General features: G+C 40.9%; 1 protein-coding gene across 1 annotated transcript in view; it reads left to right on the top strand.

Moving 5' to 3' along the window:
• Positions 1-20,019, top strand: part of PCSK5 (proprotein convertase subtilisin/kexin type 5) — a 254,780-nt gene that overhangs the window by 226,576 nt on the left and 8,185 nt on the right. The window contains exons 28-34 of the mRNA XM_072150928.1: positions 7,095-7,178; positions 7,782-7,962; positions 9,252-9,469; positions 11,188-11,424; positions 11,723-11,950; positions 12,630-12,807; positions 15,804-16,021. Coding sequence (XP_072007029.1) covers positions 7,095-7,178; positions 7,782-7,962; positions 9,252-9,469; positions 11,188-11,424; positions 11,723-11,950; positions 12,630-12,807; positions 15,804-16,021 — 1,344 coding nt within the window. The remainder of the gene's footprint in view (positions 1-7,094; positions 7,179-7,781; positions 7,963-9,251; positions 9,470-11,187; positions 11,425-11,722; positions 11,951-12,629; positions 12,808-15,803; positions 16,022-20,019) is intronic.

Here is a 20,019-nt window from a genome sequence, read left to right as displayed (position 1 = left end):
TTCTATTGAGTTTTTTCATTTAGTACAATGTATATATACATACAAATAGCCTTGCCATTTCAAAACAGTATAGCTTTACAAAATCATTGTCACTTATATCAAGTCACTTCTCTGTATCCTTGAATGACCCGCCATCCGAGCAATATAAACTCGTGTGGCATAAGTAGTATTGATACATTTTAATTTGCTATTACCATATAAAACCATTTAAAAACTGAAAAGAAGAATAAAGACATTCCCTCCCCTTCCCGTCCCTGTGCCTGTGTGGTGACCCCAATCCCCCCCCCCCCCCAGAGTCCCTGTTTGCCCCACTAGATCTTAAGTCCTCTTAACAATACCATTGAGTATACTGGAAGGGAGTCATGAATCCCACAATATCCTGTCTGCTGTAATGATTGAGTAAAAATATTTCCACTTTCGGAAAAAGGCTTTTGCTCCCTTTTCCTTGTGATGTAAAGTATCTATCCTATCTATATTAAACAAAAGTTTTAGTCGCTCTATCCACTCCAGGACTGTGGTAGATGAACTCTTTAACCAATGGGAGAAGACACAGCGTTTAGCTACCAGCAAGACCACATGTGGAAACCGCAGCTTACTCGGAACTTACGGAAGGTTTTTTATTGTACTTTCCCAATATGGTAGAAAATGATATTTATAGCATTATGTCTTATTCATATAAAGCATCAAATATTTAAATAAGTAATTGAAGCTACCAGTCAATCACTGGCTTTGCATAATATTAACCCCTTTATGACATTTGGCATAATAGTATGTCACAGCAGGGACTTTCTTCATTGTTACATACTTTTGCGTCAAGCTTGTGGCACTGGCTATAAAATGGAGCCGGCACCAGAAGATTCCTCGAATTGCAGGTGTTGCGGGGTTGCGCGATGGTATTCAGGAGCCGACCCTGCCCCCTGGCAGGACCCGGCTGTAATCCACTGAGCATGTGCAGAATGCTCAGTGTATTACATTGCACAGTGCAATACATCTGTATTGCACTGTGTTAGATCTACAGGAGCTTGTACAAGTGATCAGAGAATCGCTTGTTCAAGCTAACCTGTAATTAAATAAGATAAAAAGTTTAAAACATTTAATAAAGTATTTTAAATAAAAATAATTAATTAAATAAAGTAAAGGTCCTCTGAACACCAACATTCCCTATAAATATCTAATCAAATACAAAATCAATAATACAAAATACAATATTGCTGTGTCCATAACAATCTGTACAATAAAGTTAAAAAAAAAAGTTATGTGCGCCAAAATGGTACCACTGAAAAAAACAACTCAGCACGTAAAAAATAAGCTCCTTTTTCATGAATAAAAGCCAACCATATCGCCCAAATGTTTCAACGAACATGAAGTACAATGTGTCACGAGAAAACCATCTGAAAATCACCTGGATATGTTAAATGTTATAACCACTTATAGTGACACATGTCACATTTGAAAATATGGGCCGTGTCAGGAAGGTGAAAAGTGGCTTTGGCGGTAAGGGGTTAACAAGCTGGTGGTCTAAAATACCCACAACATTGCACTCTTCATCATTGTTATGTTACATACTATATAAAATAAAACTGTACTGAAAATATAGATCATAAAAAAGCATCCATCTGTGCAGATATAGCTCACAAAACAATATTTCAGAAAGCTTCAGATCCCAGAGAGCCCAGTAAGGTCTTAAAAGCCTACATCCACGTCCATCTATAAAACTTATGTTCCATCACAATTATTATTTCCAGCTGCAATGCCATCACTTGGGACGACATTTCTCCATTTTCTAGAAGCTTGCTTTCTATGAGCAGTAAACGTGTTCAACCCACTCTTGGCTGCATAAAATTGCATCTACATATACATGCTCTTTACTGCTAGGGGGGGATATTTGTGATGAATTTTTCACAGTTCCTTGACACAGTTTACTTGTCTGTTATTACTTTTAGGTGTACCAATTAGGTGAAATTAATTTTGAATTGCTGTGTAGTGTAATTCAGGGTATGCTGACATTTGGAGGTAGAAAGAACTGGACAGTACATCCACACATTCTACAATGATCCTCCAGGTCACATTAACCAAACAAGTTATATTTTGATCAAATTGTGTATGCCCGCTAAACACTTCACGGTGACCTTGTTTAAGTAGGTCCTTACACTAAAGGATACAGCATCACATGGCAGTCACTATCACCAGTGGCGTAACTAGAAGCTGATGGGCCCCAGAGCAAATTCTGTGCCAGGCCCCGACTATAATGTATGGTTTATAGTAATAGTCTTCTCACATGGGAAAGTGACACCATAAGGGCCCCCTAAACCTCTTGGGCCCAGCAGAGATCGCAACCTCTGCACCCCCTAAAGTTACGCCCCTGACTATCGCTGTAACACTATCGCTCAGCAGCGACTGAGACCCAGCAGCCGCAGTATCCATACTGGCAGGCTAAACCCCCAAGGCTCTGGGCCCTGGGTCCCCACCACAGAATCAGTGGACACCATGCAGTAGACAGGGCATGATTACTCACCATTCTATGTGGTCTCAGAAACTGGCGGAGTACAAGTAGGTGGCCACTATATGTAGTCTCCTGCGAACTAAAAACACCTGTGTCGATTGGGTCAGAGTACAGAGAAGTGAGATAGGTGCTGGGTAAAGATGATGGTTGAGCTGATACATTCTCTGTACCGTTTGATGAAGTTGCCTTTTACAGCATGAGGCTTTGATCTGTTGAAGTAATACACAGCATGCTCACATTACAGCGTCCTTCATTTGTCCAGCCATAGAAGTAAGAGATTGAAATGTTCTTTTGTTATTGCTGAAGGCATAGTTTTTGTAATTCCCCAAAAATGGAACTGAAAGCATTTCTTCACTTTACTGTAGACTACAGTCAGAAAAGGTTAAAAAGATAAGATTGCATATTAAAATAGACAAAATATAAATTGTGCATTGAATATACATGACATGAATCTACTGAAATAGTGATCCTGGCCATAGCTACTGATCATATTCTACATGTTGATTCTGTGAAGCTGAAGGAAACTTGAAGGGAACCTAAAAACGTCATCATTTCCAAAGCTTCTGCTTGTATAAATCACATCAGGCATATTTTCAAGGTTATCGTCTTATTCCTTTAATTTCCTTAAAGCCATATGCTTTATTTCCCAACCCAATGCCCATAAAACCATTGTGTAACTTTGAACACAAGGTTCCTTGATGTAACAAAAGGTCATTTTTCCATTGGGAATAGTAAAATGCTAAGCAGTGAATAGCATTCAGCAAAACCGGAACATAGTTGTAATGATACTGTCAGAACCAGCCCAGCAGATGCAGCCAGACTTAGCGAGTTGTTGTGTTAAAAGTGTCGCAAACACCCACTAAGCACTCGCATGTCCCTTTAGGTGCACATTTTTTATGTCTTGTCAGCACAGAACTGGTCAAACACTTCTTACATACATGTGCAAGCTCCAAAAATGTTTTTTCCTAGTTCAAAGTCAGACGGAAAACTGGTGAAGCCAGTTGAATAGAACTGGGCCGTTGTGTGAACGCATTTCTAGCGCATTGTGGCCCCTTCATCTCCCTCTCTTATTGTGGTCCCCATCTCATTCCCACATCATCTTGTGGGTACCCTCTCCCCTCCAAATTGTGACCCCTCATCTCCCCCTCATATTTTGGGCTCCCCCCCTCACCTTCCCTTCATATTGTGACCCACTCTTCTTCACCCCCGTATATTATGGGTCCCCCTCATCTCTCCCTCCTATAGTGGCCCCCGTGCCTTCTCCCACCCAAATAGTGGGACCCCTTCATCTTCCTCTCATCTTCCCCTCCTTATCTCCGCCTCATATAGTGGCCCCTTCTCCTTCTTCCCCTCATATTATGGGCCCCATATTGTTCCCTCATCTGCCCCTCATATTGTGGGCTCTCCCTCATCTTGTTGTGGCCCACACTCCTTCACCACTCATATTGTAGGCCCCTTTGACCCCCTTTTTGGTGGCCCCCCTATCATTTCCCACCTCATATAGTGGCCTCTTATCTCCTCCCCATATTGTAAATCATTTCCTCTTCCATTACTGATTGCAGTAGAATTAAAACAATAAACATCCGGTACCCACCTATCCCATTTCCCTGCAGCAGTCATCTCCTCTTCTTCCTTCACTGCTGCTGATATGTGCCAACATGATGCCGGATGACATCATCACTTTGTGTCTACCAGTTTGAGGCTGAATGCAGCAGTGGAACAAGAAGGGGCAGCAGGAGTCAGGGCTCTGCGGTAGTTTTACCGGTACAGCGGTGGGCCAGTCCGACCCTGCCTCTTGATTTTACATTTTATATACAGTGCTATTAATGTATATATAGAACACATACTATTGAATTTATATATAGCCTCTTTATAATTATACATCTATATATGCCCCTAATTTATTTATATTCAGACCCCCTTCAAATGTCTTTACATCCTCACAGTAAGTGTGATAGAGAGAACACAGATAGAAATATCTGTGCTTTGTTGCTCTCTCTGTTACATTCATCTGTGTCTGTCTTTGACAGTTCCGTTCTTCTGTTGGGCAATTCTGCTGGACACCCATCCTGTATACTTTGACCTTTGGAGGCCATCCCAATTACCCACAGTATAATCCACCAGTGGTTACTAGGGTGCATTTATTGTGTGAGGATACAGAGTGGTGAACTTAGAGATGCATTAAGGGGGATTTCCCATGAACAAAAGTTAGATCCTATACACGGGATAGGGACTAACTTGCTGATCAGTGGGGGCTCAGTGCTGAGACCCCCAAAGATCGAAAAAATGAGGGGTCCTTTGGACTAATGGAGCAGACGACAGGGCATGACCGTTCTGCTCCATTAATCTCTATGGAGGAGGAGGAGATCGCCGAGCACTGAGACCCCCACTGATCAGGGAAAACCCCTTTAAGGGCACAGTTTAAAATACTAAAATATGCTGCACCATTATCCTTTCTATCGCCATAAATTTGGGATGTATGTTGAAGCTATTAGAATATTCTATAGGTAAAACATACGCTCTCATTTATGGTATATACTGTTTCACTATAAGATGTTAAAGGTTAGATTTATGCCATCAGCATTAACAACTTGTAGCCAACTTCAGTCATTTTCTTTTGTTTTGCTGCTATCTAGTGTTCAATCTAGTAATTGCATGGACTGTTATTTTACTTTGTGTTTATTACATCTCTGATGTTTTATTACTTAGAAAAGTTAAAAAAAATGTATGGTTTCTAAGCAGTAGTCTAGCCATTCCATCAATATAGTGGTCAGCTACCTTAATGAAAGGGTTTTCAGAGAATAGGACATTCATAGCTGTGGTCACTGTCCACAGTATGGTGATCATGCTTTATTACTGCAGTTTACTTCAGTGGGATTATATAATATATAGTTAAGTATAACTTATTATTTATCCTGTTATGTACTTGCTCTGTCTATGTTGTGAAGTCAAGGAGGTAGTTCTGTTAGTGACAATATGGATACAAAAGCAGCTGTGCATATGTCCAGACTATCCCAGATTCAGAAGGACAATTACAGATTTTTACCATGTGTCCCACTTTTCAGGAATGGGGGAAGGTGTTTCCCAGGTTTCAGTTATATCTGCATCCTCCATAGTAACATAACGGTGAAGTAAAGAGCCAGTGGTTATCCACCCTACCGCGGCTATGTGCTGCTCTGAGGCTGGTAGGCCAGAATAGGATATAGGATGGCCCTAGGCGCCAAAAGGGGCTACGGAAAAGAGAACATTACAGATGGGGTTTTGCAGGAAAGGGGTTTAGAAGTCGGGGGGGGGGGGTCATTACAAGTGTGGAGCTAAAGTAAAGGGACTGCAGTAAGAGAAACAGTATGAGATGGGGCTGCAGTTAAGGGAAATTGTAATTGGGGGATGGCAGTAAGAGAGACATTATAAGTGGGGGGCTACAGAAACAGGGAAGCCATTATCAGTGGGAAATTATAAGTGGGAGAGCAACAGAAAAGATGGCACTGTAAGGGAAAAAGGAGCTACAGACATTATAATTCATGGGTCTCTCTGAATTGGATCATTAAAGGGGAATTCTATAAGGTTGGTAACTAGTAAAGGGAGCATTATACTTTGTGGGCACACAATAGAGTGGGTTTGGTATGGTGGAGTGTTATAAGGGCAGGCCCCTGGAAAAAAAAATGCAGCCAATCCCTGGTTGAAAAAAGTTTATGGGCCACTGTTATATTGGATCTTTTCTCTCACAGCTACATATCTATGTTTTGAGATAGAACAAAGTGCCCAAACTTTAACCAAAAGTCACTTATTTATTACAAAGTTCCAAGTTCAGAATGTCATTGTAGTCTCTCTCCAGGGTCCCTGTGTAAACACCAGCAGGAGGAGCTCTAAAGATTACTGACCCTGTTCACACCTTCTTACTCTACCCGCAGGCTCATAAGCCAGGCATGTGTTGCATTAAAGAAAATCTACCACCAGGATGAAGGAGTGTAAACCAAGCACACTGACATACTGGTGTGTGCCCCCTACGGTGGAATCTGTTCTTCTTTTAGCTTCCTATGCCCTTGTTTTTACAAAAAAATTACAGAAATGAACCTGTGGGGATCATAATTTAAAAGCCTTGTTTTGTAAAAACTAAAAGAAGAGTGGTTAATGCCAGTAGTGGCACACACCGGTATGTCAGTTTGCTTGGTTCACAATCCTTCATCCTGACGGTAGATTTCCTTTAAAATGGCGCTGAGACCCGCCTCTCTTAAGTTGCCCATGACTGTAGGAAAATTCTTTAAGTCTGTCTGGTGAACTCTTTGCTGGGGCAATGGCCTGGGTGCTCTCAGAGAGGACCTTGAGAGCCATCTTTGGCACCCATGCCATTGGTTCGCCACCACTGAGCTAGAACATGCTGCCTACAGATCAGTATTTTCCAAGTGATAGGTTCCCAATAACTGACTTACCAGCTTAATATTGATAAACACTATGAATAAACAAATATTTACTGCTTAAATTTATTGAGTTTCAGTATCTTTTTCACTTTATTGATACTTTTTACATTCCATTATATGCCTCCTATAATATTAAATATACTAAAATGAATTTAATGGATCTCATTTTACAGAATATGACAAGGAATTTCAGCCGTGTCATGAGAGTTGTCTGACTTGCAATACATCATCCATTACCTGCACCTCATGTCATTCTGGTAAGGTCATATATTCAGAACTATTTGCAACTTGATGACTTTTGGGGTTTTTCTTGCGCTGCTCATATGATGCTGACCCACAATACTACAGACAATCTGTGGATAGGTGTCTGGAAAAGAGAGCAGGTATATATTTTTTTAATCCTAGCTAACCTCTTCAACCTTAGGGACCCAACCACATGAAATTAGGGAAACTTTGTAAATTTACAGCTCCAGCAATCTAGCAGATTACTTTCACATGCAACAATATCTGCTATGGATGCTCCAGTTACATTGGGAAACTAGAAATGGTTTTTATGTGGGTCGGGGATATTAAGTATATATAAGTATAGATCAAATTAATTTAAAAAATCTAAAAAACAAACAGCTAATAAATAGAAAAAGGACTGCCCAGGCCAATACATATATGGGTCATTTATCTTTATTCAGGACATATGTGCATTTCTTTGGTTATTCTGGATTTTGGACTTTTTTCTCCAAATCTTTCAAAATGTATAGTGTTTAAGTCTTTTAAAATACAAGTATATGTTCTATGCTTTTAATCTCTTATGGTAATACTGACATTTTTTTTATTACTATTGTAACATTTTCCTGTTCACACAGGGACATATCTACATGAAGAAGACTGCATATCTACTTGTCCTGAAGGGACATTCAGCAATATAAAGGACAAGCGATGTGACAAGTGTACTGAAGACTGCGAATTGTGCACCGAAAACAACCAATGTCTGAAATGCATGCACAACTACCTGCATGATGGGAGATGCTACCGGATGTGCCCAGAGTAAGATCATCACGTTGTACCAAGCCTTTTTTTAAAAAAGGATGTGTTAGGGTGATTTGGGACACTAACCCACCTACAGGTCACATTCACCCTTTACCAAGTCCCTCTGTGGCCGCAATAAAAAATACCTTTATACATACAGATGTTACAATGCACATGTTGATATATTTGCCCACATCTATTATAGTGTTCATACCAGGTTTCTGTCTGACTTTACACTAGAACAAACACGCAAACTGCTTGCACATGTATTTATCAAATGTCTGCGCCAGTTTTGTGTCACAGTTGCACTGTGTCCGACAAGATAGAAAAAATGTGCACCAGAAAGGGCATGTAACTGATGTAACTGCTTAGACAGACCCTGCGCCACAATTCTGTCTGACGTGCCACAATTCGGCAGCATGAACAAAGTCCACTGCATGCTTGTAGAGCATTGCTGCGGGCGCCAGATTAATCAAAATTTTTTACCACAATTCCTAAACAGTTTGCGCTGTTTTTGATAAATATGGGCTATTGTGTGCCAGTATGACAGTATTCCCCCCATCAAACTAACGGCAGATCTAAAATATCCTTTTTATTACCTTTATCCCATTCCATTGTTGCAGGAAGCAGTTTTTCATTTTTGTTATAAAGGAAAGTAATAAAAACAGCAATGCATTAACAAATTTGGCTTTATTCACAAGACTTGTGCTAATCCTCGGTTATAAAAAATGTAATTTTTTTACCTTTGTGCAAATAAAGTTTTAGGCCACATGTTAACATTATCTACCTTTAGGAAAGAAAACGTATAGATACAGATCTGTCCCCTTCTAACCTGTAGCAAGGAATGGGATTCAAATTTTTAACAAACATTTCCCTGAAGGAGGTGGAGTTTAGGATGAGGAAAAGGGTCATAACCAAACCAGTAAATGGGTGGTCCTAATACAACTGCTATATATGTTGGTTATTATGGACTACATACAAAAAAAACACAATTTTTCATCATACTAAACACACCATGCAAAGCCCAATACCATCAATGATTCCACTGCTCAAGGACCTGGTACTGATTCACTGCTGGTCTGACATGGAAACAAGGATTAACAATAATGCTTCAGTGCAGACATGTTACTGTTGATCATTGCAGCCTTGGACTAAAGTAAGTAAATTATCAGCAACCAGAGAGCTTCATCATAGGTCACAATGGGCAGAGAGGTCAGTTTGTAACTAGGGGTCATCTGTAAGTCAGGTGTGATGACTGCCTGTATATGATTTCCTATTTTTCTTTTTTATCCTTTTTTTCACCACAGAGGTTATTTTGGGCAGGGACGGGGATGTACAGAGTGTGATGAAGACTGCAAAACATGTGAAAAAGCAAAGGATTATTGCTTGTCATGCCATGATCCTAAAGTACTGCATGAAGCTACATGTGGAAGTAGCTGCCCTGCCAGGTTTACAGACATTAATGGCATCTGCAAACGCTGCCCCTCTGATTGCCTGTCTTGTGTGGATGAAGAGACTTGTACAGGTACTGCAAGCAGATCCTTCTACCTATGTGTTACGATAAATTTGTTTACAAACTGTTTATTACCTTATATACTCGAGTATAAGCCTAGTTTTTCAGCACAAAAAATGTGCTGAAAAACCCAAACTCGGCTTATACTCGAGTCAAAAAAATAAATATATCTAAACTCTCCTTTCCGGCGACCCCTGTATATCTTCTGTGCAATCTGTCCGGCAGCGGCGGCAGGCTATATACACTGGGGCAGGGTCTGGCAGGCTATATATACTGGGGCAGGGTCTGGCAGGCTATATACACTGGGGCAGGGTCTGGCAGGCTATATACACTGGGGCAGGGTCTGGCTGGCTATATACACTGGGGCAGGGTCTGGCAGGCTATATACACTGGGGCAGGGTCTGGCTGGCTATATACACTGGGGCAGGGTCTGGCTGGCTATATACACTGGGGCAGGGGCTGGCTGGCTATATACTGAGGAGGCTGTGACCAGTGCATTTCCCACCCTCGGCTTATACTCGAGTCAATAGGTTTTCCCAGTATTTTGTGGTAAAATTAGGGGCCTCGGCTTATACTCGGGTAGGCTTATACTCGAGTATATACGGTATTCCTAAATTAAAGAATGTTTTAATATAAATCCAAAAAGTTTTAGTTATTAAAATTTAGCAGTTTTTGCTCTACAATCTGTGACCCTGTTCTCCTGATGGCCATAAGCACTTATATAAGCTGAACTTCTGAATTTATCACATATTAACCCCTTATGGACGCAGCCATTTTATAGCTTAAGGCTCAGTCCCATTTTTTGTATTCTGACTTGAGTCTCTTTATAACTTTTGAACTCTGTTACTTATCAAAGCGATTCTGAGAATGTTTTTTCTTCACATGTTGTACTTCATTTTAGTGGTAAATTTTGGCTGATAAGTTTTGCTGTTATTTACAAAAAAAGAAAAAATGATGAATTTTTTGAAAAATTTGCCATTTTCAAAATTTGAAATCATCGTGTTTTCAGACAGGCAGATTTACCACCTAAATAAATTGCTGAATAACATTTCCCATATGTCTACTTAACATTTTCATAATTTTTGAAATGTCTGGATAATTTATTTTGATGTCACGCGGCTTACAAATAGATTATCGATTTTCCGTATTTTCAGAATTTACTATTTTGGGGATAAATACTGTTTTAAAATTTAGAGGTCAGGAGAACAGCGATAACAAGCAATCTCACACTTTTTCTAACCAATCCCTGAATGGAAAAAACTCAGTTAATCAATCACTTAGGAGGTAAATGTTTTGTAGCCCATAGTAGTGCACTAGATTGCAACAAAATAATTCATACATTCTGTAGGTGTACACAACCAAATGCAAGCAAAATACTTGTGCATCTTTATTGTGCAATTTCTGCAAAATATTGAACTGAACCATCCAGGGATTCTCATTCCGTAAAATCTTTTTCCTTTTTTGTGCATTCTCTTCCAAGATTCTTCATCTACAATTCCCAGATCACCTTCCAAACTCATTTTTTTGCAGGTTAATTATTATGTTTCATTATTTCTTTTATATATATTAGATATTATATTTCTTTTACCAACCCCCAATCTTAACCATTCGAAACAATCATGGATCTCCAAACCTCCAAACAATTCCTTTAATGTCTGGAAAAGGTTGTAGTAGTAATAACATAGGAAATCCAAGCAACATACAAAAAATTGTGTTTATTACCTTTTCAGAGTGCATGACTCATTATTTTCTCCATGAAGAAAAATGTCTGAGTTCATGTCCTGATGGATTTTATAATGAAGATAATAAATGTGTGCCCTGTGACCCAATGTGTGCAAAATGCAGTGGACCTGAAGAAGATGATTGTGAGAGATGTGCCAGTCCTAAGTTTTTCCTTTATAAAAGTAAATGTCTTGGAAGATGCCCACACGGAACCTACAATCCAACAGGAGAAAGACATTGTGAAGGTATTAGTGATGGGAATCTTCTTTTCAGCACATGATTTCAGTCTCTATGGGGGGGATTTATCAAACTGCCTAAGAGTGAGCTTAGCTGCCCATGGCAACCAATTACAGTTCGTCTTTAAAATATTCATGAGCACTGGTAAAATAAAAGCTGAGCTGTTATTGGTTGCCATGGGAAACTAAGCACATTCTTACTCTTAGACAGTTTAATAACCCCCACCCCCACCCCCATGTGTATAATTATAGTTTGTGCATTTTTTTGTGTTGCCTCTTCACCATTTCATACTCCTTTTGTTTTCAGAATGTGACAACAGTTGCAAGACTTGCCATACCTCTGATATTTGTGATGAATGCAAAGAAGGTTTTAAAAAAAACAGACAGGGTTTCTGTGTTCCATATAAAGTGTGCACACCAAATGAATATACTGATGAATATGGGGACTGCAAGCCATGTCATAAGAAATGCTTGAGGTGCATGGGTGCTACCGCACTTCACTGTCTGAGCTGCAAAGAGGACAACTTCCTTCTGAGTGAGTCCACATACAGTAGTAAAAGTTGCATTATTTTGTTCACTCTTCTCAGTTTCATACTTGCTATAGACCCCCATGATGTCTTCATCTATCCAAAAAATAAATCAAATGCGCTCACCGTTAAGAGGGAGAATGGAAACATCAATGCTGTACATCAGAGTTCTAGCCAAAAATATCCCTGTCCCTGAAAAACCCCTTTCATAAGTCTGAACACCCTATTTTTCAGTCTGATGCTGGTGACAGCACAATGCCCCATTGTGACGTTGTAGTGAACCATTTTGACACCAAAATGATAACTTATAACATAACTGTGGCATCACAATGCCTCATAATGGTGACATCACAACACCCCTTATGACATTACCATGCCTTTCTGTGATATCACAATTGCCTTTTAATGACATAACAATGCCTTACTATGACTTCACAATGCTCATCGTGACATCAGAAGAATATTTCTAAAGATAAAAGTCCAGCATTAGGAATAAAATACTTAAAATTGAAGATATATCCAGATATAGGTCACATGTACAGGTGTGGAGTACCGACCACGACTGGTGAGTTAGTGTCTGTCTTCATGCACAATAACAATAAAGAGAAGTCCGATACTGCTGAAGGCTGGATAGGATTACATATGCAAGGATCTTCAGCCATCTCTAATGTCTGCATTTTTCCTCAGATGCCACCTGTTTGGACACGTGTCCTGATGGATATTATGCAGACAGTGATGAAAGACGTTGTTCTCCCTGCCATAGGACCTGTAAGACCTGCACGGGGAGGCAAAGCGATGACTGTGTAAGCTGTAAGGAGGGATCATACATCCAGGGTGACAGCTGTGTACAACAATGTCACACAGGGTAAGAGATCAACAATAATGTATGGCTAATGCTTAAATCTCCCAAGATAACTTATACATAATGTATGGCAGACTACTTGTCAAAAATGATATAAATGTCTTTTTGGTTTAATGACATATAATTCCCAGCCAATAGATAGATAGATGGTAGCTTATATTTATGTGGCTCGCTAAGAAGTATCGAGGCCAGGGGATCCGATGACTCCAATGTAAAAGTGAGCATCAAGTGAGCATATCCACTGTGAATCCATTAAAGTCTAACTAACTGCTAATTAAAATATAACATGTGAATAAATAGTATACAATAGTATTAAAGAAATAGGAGGATAGGACACATATCTGTATACAGTACTGTAAAAATGTAGGGTAATATATTCATACCATATGCATGGATAGGCATGTATATAGATTTAAAAAAGCTATTTGGAGACTATTCTGCAGGTGGCAGGTGGTGTACGAGTAAAATAAACCTAGGAAAAAAACTATTCTCAATTGTAATTTCACAGCTAATACCTGAAGCTAAAATGGGTGACGTGTTGTCAAGTGACACTTTTTATGATTATTTCACTTCAAGTACAGTGAAGGTTTAGCCACCGTTTGAAACCAGAAGTTTACATACACTTTATAAAAAGACACCTATTCATGTTTAAATAAAACTGGAAAAAAAACTTTCTTCTTTTAGGTCAATTAGGATCACCAGAATTATTTATATTTGCCAAATGCCAGAACAATGAGAACAATTTTAAAGGGAACAAATTTTTCTTAATTACCTGTAGTAACAGGTTTCCATAGCCTTGTTAACTAAATGACTCCCTTCTATTAGCTGTATGTTTCCCTCATACAGCTGGAATTCAGAGAGGGCAAGTCCTGCTTGGCCAAGTCCTATGGCTTCTTCCCTTGTCCCAAGTTTCCTTCTTACCATTCATGTCATGTGACCAGGGTGATTTCATCAGGTCCTTTGCCCACTAAATTTGCAAAATGTACCCCATGTATGTATTGGATCACATGAATTCACAGCATGTCTCCATGGACCTGTACTCCTCCCCATCCTCCATGGAGACATTTGATAAGATACATACATATACATGGGGTACATTTTGCAAATGTCAGTGGGTGAGGACATCACCCTTATCACCTGACATGAAGTGCTAAATGGTGAGAAGGACACAACCCTCTGACTCGCAGATATATTCCAGGTAAGATAACAAAGTAATGGGGATATGAGGGAAACAATTTTCAGCTAAAAAAAAGCTGTCATTTAGTTAATAAGGTTCTATGGAAACCTACTACTAGCTGTATTTGTAAAAAATGTGTACACAAATGTGGTCAAAATGTGTAAAATATACTTTTAACCCTTTCTTACAGCTTGATAAATATTATTTTATGAAACACAAATAAAACTTTGTTTAAACATTATTATGTTATATTCTCATATACTTATAAGTGTGTTCTCAAAGTAGATGCCTGGTCAAGGGAGGTGGAATGGCAATAAAAAGCTAATGTCTGTCTATGCATGGGAAATGCCCACTAATTACAATGATGGTGTCCCGATCTTAATGGAGGTGCAGATTGAACATGTGTGCTACTGCTCTGGTTATTTCCTATGGGACTAGTAGAGATAGCACAGTACAGTGCCTACCTTTTACTAGAAGGTTGATTGAACAGCCAATGTGCAGGTCTGTCTTACATTTCCACGCGGCAAGCACAATGGTGGCACTGACTGGTGGGCCTTCCGTTGGTTGCCCACCAAGATCAGTTAGATGTGGTCTAACTTTTCCTGGCGCAAACTTTTATGACTTTGTGAACTTACATAAGAATTATATAGTGTGACCTTGTGCTCTGTGAAATCACAGTTCTTAGAATTATTACAAAACATCTTCATGAAATGTCTTCCATGGTATTATGACTCATATCTCCAGTGTGTTCAATTATTCTGGAACAGCTTGTACTATTTCATAGAATAGCTTGTGCTTTAACTGCCTAAACTCTACTTAGGCTGGAAACTGCTAACTGTGTATGTTACTGGTTTGCCTTCTCTATTACTATGTATTGTGTTAGCATGCAATACAATACTTGGAAAGTTTGTATTAGTAGCTGAGAAAAAAATATTTGGAGCATTTGAACATATTTTAAGCATTTCTCTAATACTTTGTAGTACCCCTGGGACTTCCTTCACACAGTCAGAACACAAGCTGCAGCAGTGCCCCTATGCGGCACTACCCTATAGTGACGAATTTGAAAATTAAACTGGTCTCAGTAAACAAAGCCTTCATATATATGGATACCAGAAGGTATAGAATTGTATAAATCAAGTAAATCAATAGCAAGATACATATCAACGGGAACAAGGAAACATGACACAATTATATTAATATCTACACAAATGAAATCACAAATTACAATATCATGAAAATTCTGAATTAAAGAAATGTCAAACTTCTCTTTGTATACAGAGCTTTGGGAGGTGTCGTTTTTTTGCGAATTTTGATGACATTTATAATGTTATCATTTTTAGGACTCTACGACCTTTTGATCACTAGCTAAAAATTGTTTCACTTACATCCACAGAAATCACCTTTTATGTTTTATTACCTGGCATCAGAGGGGGGGGGGGGGTGTCCTGCTTGCCCGGCCCTCCCATGTAATCCTCCCCATGCCTTATGCCTCCTTACTGGTCACAGTTTATGTCATGTGGCCAGAATGACATAATCTCAGGTCCTTCAGCCTCTTAATAATAGCAAACTGTACCCCATGCATCTAAACTACTATCCACAAAGCAATGGTCATAACTCCAAAACTGCACTTGCTATAGAATCCATAAACATTATATTAAGAAAAGCATCAACAAATGTATTATATCAAACCCTAGAGAACTCTTAAGAGGTTAACTAAAAAATAAGGAAAAATTGATCCGAAAAGTGGTGCAGCGTGAATCCTCCACTGGATTTATCATTTGTAAGGTCACTCTAAATAGCTTTCTAATTGGCTGTCTTTCAGGTATTTTGCGGATAACTCCACTGTCTCCTGTCAGAAATGTCACAAGACCTGCAGGGAATGTGAAGGCCCAGACTTCTCTGATTGTCTCTCATGCTACAGTAACTTTTTCTTCATGAGGACTAAAAAACAGTGTTCCAGCTCCTGCCCTGAATCCTACTATGAAGACCATGCACAGAAAGAATGCAAAAGATGCCATTCAACCTGCAAGACCTGCAGTGGTAAGTAACAACTATAAGGATCCGTTCACATCTCATATTTTTGCCAGGGAAGCTCTTTTTATACTTCTTCTCCTGGACTAAGCAAAGGCAAGATAGCTGTACATGATAATGCACTTCAGTCCACCGAAACTCTACATCATCCTATAATGTGAGTGCAAGAAGCCAGACAACCCATATATACACTAGTAGAAGCAGTAGAAGATATAAATTGTGGTTACAAACAATTATACCAAGATACCTTTAAAATATAACACACCATTGAGCCTGGCTAAGACAACTAGAGGAGTTAGCCTGGCTGCTACATACATAAAAATTCAGGCGCAATAAATGAGGAAGTGATTCAGTGGATCCAGCGGAGGTTCCTCATAAAGCTAGCATGGGCGGGCTCTCCAAGGGGCCCATGGCCCCTCATACCCATCCTCTGATGTATGTCAGAGCCATAGTTCCCAACCATTCCCTCATTCGGCGGGACAGTCCCAGTTTTCAGCCTCTGTTCTGCCGTCCCAGGCAGTTGGGAGAATGTCTCAAGCTGCCAGTGCCCCCCCCCCCACACTGTCCCACCTTCTTCCAGTCCCGTATATTAGAGAGGCAGAATTAGCCAGTGCTACCTCCATGCTTCTCCTCTTTTTCAAAGCATTTTAGGAGGTAGCTCCTCCCCTTTAATGGGCCCAGCCCCTCCACCGAGTTACAGTCAGAGCCCGGGAAGTAAAGTGACTGCTGCGGGGGAACGAGGACAGGTAAGTAACAGACTTTGTTTTGTTTAATACCCACGGGGGTTAAGAGGAAGAGGAGAATAGAGGGCTGCAGGTCACAGGATGAGGCTTTAGCACAGAAGACTACAGGAGGAGGCTGGAGGACAGGAGGAGACTGGAGGGCAGAAGACTAGGAGTGGCTGGAGAAGAGGGGGCAAAAGGAGGACAACAGGCCACAGGAAAAGGCTGGATCAATTGGGGGCTACAGGAGGTGGCTGGAGGACAAAAAGCTACAGGAGGATGCTAGAGGACAGGAGGCTACAGGTGGACAAGAGGAGGATGGAGTACAGGAGGCCACAAAAAGAGAAGGCTGTAGGTCAGGAGGCCAAAGGAGGAGCCTGGAGGACAGGGGGCTACAGGAGGAGGCTGGAGGACAAGGGGCCACAGGAGGAGGCTGGAGGACAAGGGGCCACAGGAGGAGGCTGGAGGACAAGGGGCCACAGGAGGAGGCTGGAGGACAAGGGGCCACAGGAGGAGGCTGGAGGGCAGGAGGACAAGGGGCCACAGGAAGAGGAGGCCACGAGAGGAGGAGGCTTCATGAAGAATAAGACTGAGAATGGGGCCACATCATGTCAGGAGGAATGGGGGTACGAGTACACATAGTATTATATACAAGTTTGGGGAGATAAATAAAAGTGAAAAACCAAATGTAAATACAGAGCAGAGGAATAAAGACCTGAAGAGAAGAAAGAGCAGTGCCTTCCAGAATGATTGGGAATCAGCTAGAGATAAGTCCCCCCTCCCCTGAGTGTCCGCCTTGTCACAATTGGCTTTAACCATTGAGTGTACTGCGTGCAGGAGCAGCTATGAAGCTCTCCTGTGTGTATCCCTAACACATATACAGACCCCAATACCCCATCTGCATCATTCCTACATCGTCCCTCACCACTGCATTTCTGTAAAATATGGTTGTGTATAATAAGGTTCTGCAGTGCTTCCATAGTGCTTTACAAATCATAGGGACATATACAAATATAATATTATATTACAGAGTACAAACAGTCATGTGGAACAATAGGAGTGAGGGCCCTGCTCACAATAGCTTACATTCTATGAGGGCGACAGTGATAACACAAGAAGTAAAAGAGCTTGTATAATGCTCCAGCCATTCTTTATAAGGGAACAGTATAAAATAATGTAATAAATAAATACAAATTCTGCTGCTAGAACCAGCCGCAATATTATATACAAGGTCCAAGGTGAAAGTGACTGCAGAGAAGCCTGGAGCTTGGTATATATCTGGTGTTTGCCGAATAAGCAACGGGAGGTGGACATAGGATGGATTAGTAAATAGAGAGTTGACATTTCATGCAGTTAGTGAGTGTGATAGGCTTGCCTAAAAAGATGGGTTTTAATAGCATGTTTGATACTTTGGAGCGTGGGTATTAGTCTGAGAGTCCGGGGAAGAGTATTCCAGAGAATTGGTGCAATTTGGGAAAAGTCCTGGAGATGCGCAGGACGAGAGTAGGGTGATTGACGAGAGTAGAGAGAATGGCAGCATTATTCAGAGCTTTGTGGATGAGGGTTGTTATTTTAAACTAAATTTGGAAGAAGACAGGCAGCCAGTGCAGTGATTGGCACAAACTAGAGGCATATGTGTAGTGTTTGGCCTGAAAGACGAGCCTGGCTGCTGCATTAAGTATAGATTGTTGAGGAGAGAGTTTAGTGAGTGGAAGACCACGTAGTAGGGAGTTACAGTAGTTTTGTTGAGAGCGAATAAGAGAAAAAATTAGCAGTTTAGAAGTTTCAATTGAAATGGGAAGATTCTGGTGATGTTTCAGAGATGCATGCGGCAAGAGCGAGTAAAAGATTGAATATATGGTGCAAAGGAGAGGCCAGAGTACAGCACAACCTCAAGACAGCGAGCCTGCTGCCTCGGTGCTATAGTGATCCCACAGACCGAGATGGAGAAGTCATGGTTGGGTCGCTTAGTAGATGGTGGAAAGTTAAGAAGTTCAGTCTAAGAAAGATTAAGTTTCAAGAAGATAGAGGACATAATGTGAGAGATAGCAGAGAGATAGTCACTAGAGTTCTGGATTAAGGTAGGGGTTATATTGCGTGAAGAAGTATATAGCTGGGTATCGTTAGAATAGAAATGATACTTGAATCAAAGAAGACAAATAATGGCGGCACTCACCCAAATAAGAGAATCTTCTTTTTATTCAAAGCGGTGCATAGGACAGAGAGGTGCTACACGCTGCAAACTCCGGCAACGGACTGTTTCGCGCTCTCCTGCGCTTCGTCTGGCCGATCCAGAAATTATACTGGAAACCAAATTTGTTAACTTTTTATCATGTGGTAAAGGGGGCATTTTATCCCCTTACTACTGAAGGGCTTTTTCCATTTTACTTTCTGTTTATCACTCCCTACTTTCAAAAATCAATAACCTTTTCTATTTTTCCATGTACAGAGCTGTATAATGGCTTGTTTTCTACATAACAAATTTGACTTCCTAGTGCCTGTATTTTATATTCTATGCCATGTACTGGGAAATGGAAATAAAATGTAAAATTTACCGTATATACCCGAGTATAAGCTGAGTTTTTTAGCACAATTTTTGTATATAAAAAAATAAACTCGGCACTCACCATTCCGACTGCCCTCTTCTTTCTTCAAGCCGGCGCCAAGGCCACAACAGCTCTCTGCGCACAGCCCGGCCGGGGCACTCTGTGGTGTTAGCAGCAACTGACATGATAGTTGTGCAGCGGCTGGGCCGCGTGCATGCCCTACGGGGCCCTACGGCTTAAGGAAAGAAGAGGCGCTGACCACAGAGCTGATGCGGACCGGCCGCGCACATGAAGCTAGAAGAGGTGCTGCCTGGGCCGTCGGAATGGTGAGTACCGAGTTAATTTTTTTACGGGCAGACTAGCTACTACAGGGTGCTGGCAGGCTGGCTGTCTGGCTACTACAGGAGGCTGGAAGGCTGGTTGGCTGGCTACTACAGGGGGCTGGCTGGCTACTACGTGGGGCTGGCTGGCTGGCTACTACAGGAGGCTGGCTGGCTATACAGGGAGTTGGCAGGCTATACAGGGAGTTGGCAGGCTATCTGGCTACTACAGGGGGCTGGCAGGCTATCTGGCTACTACAGGGGGCTGGCAGGCTGGCTACTACAGGGGGCTGGCTATATACTACAGGGGGCTGGCTGGCTATATACTGGGTCTGTGACCAATGCATTTCCCACCCTCGGCTTATACTCAAGTCAATAGGTTTTTCCATGGTTCTCTGCTGAATTCACAGGCAAATGTC

The sequence above is a fragment of the Engystomops pustulosus genome, chromosome 1, assembly GCF_040894005.1.
Source record: "Engystomops pustulosus chromosome 1, aEngPut4.maternal, whole genome shotgun sequence".
Lineage (NCBI taxonomy): Eukaryota > Metazoa > Chordata > Amphibia > Anura > Leptodactylidae > Engystomops > Engystomops pustulosus.
Note: the sequence above shows the minus strand (reverse complement) of the source record. Positions and strands in the feature narration are given on the sequence as shown.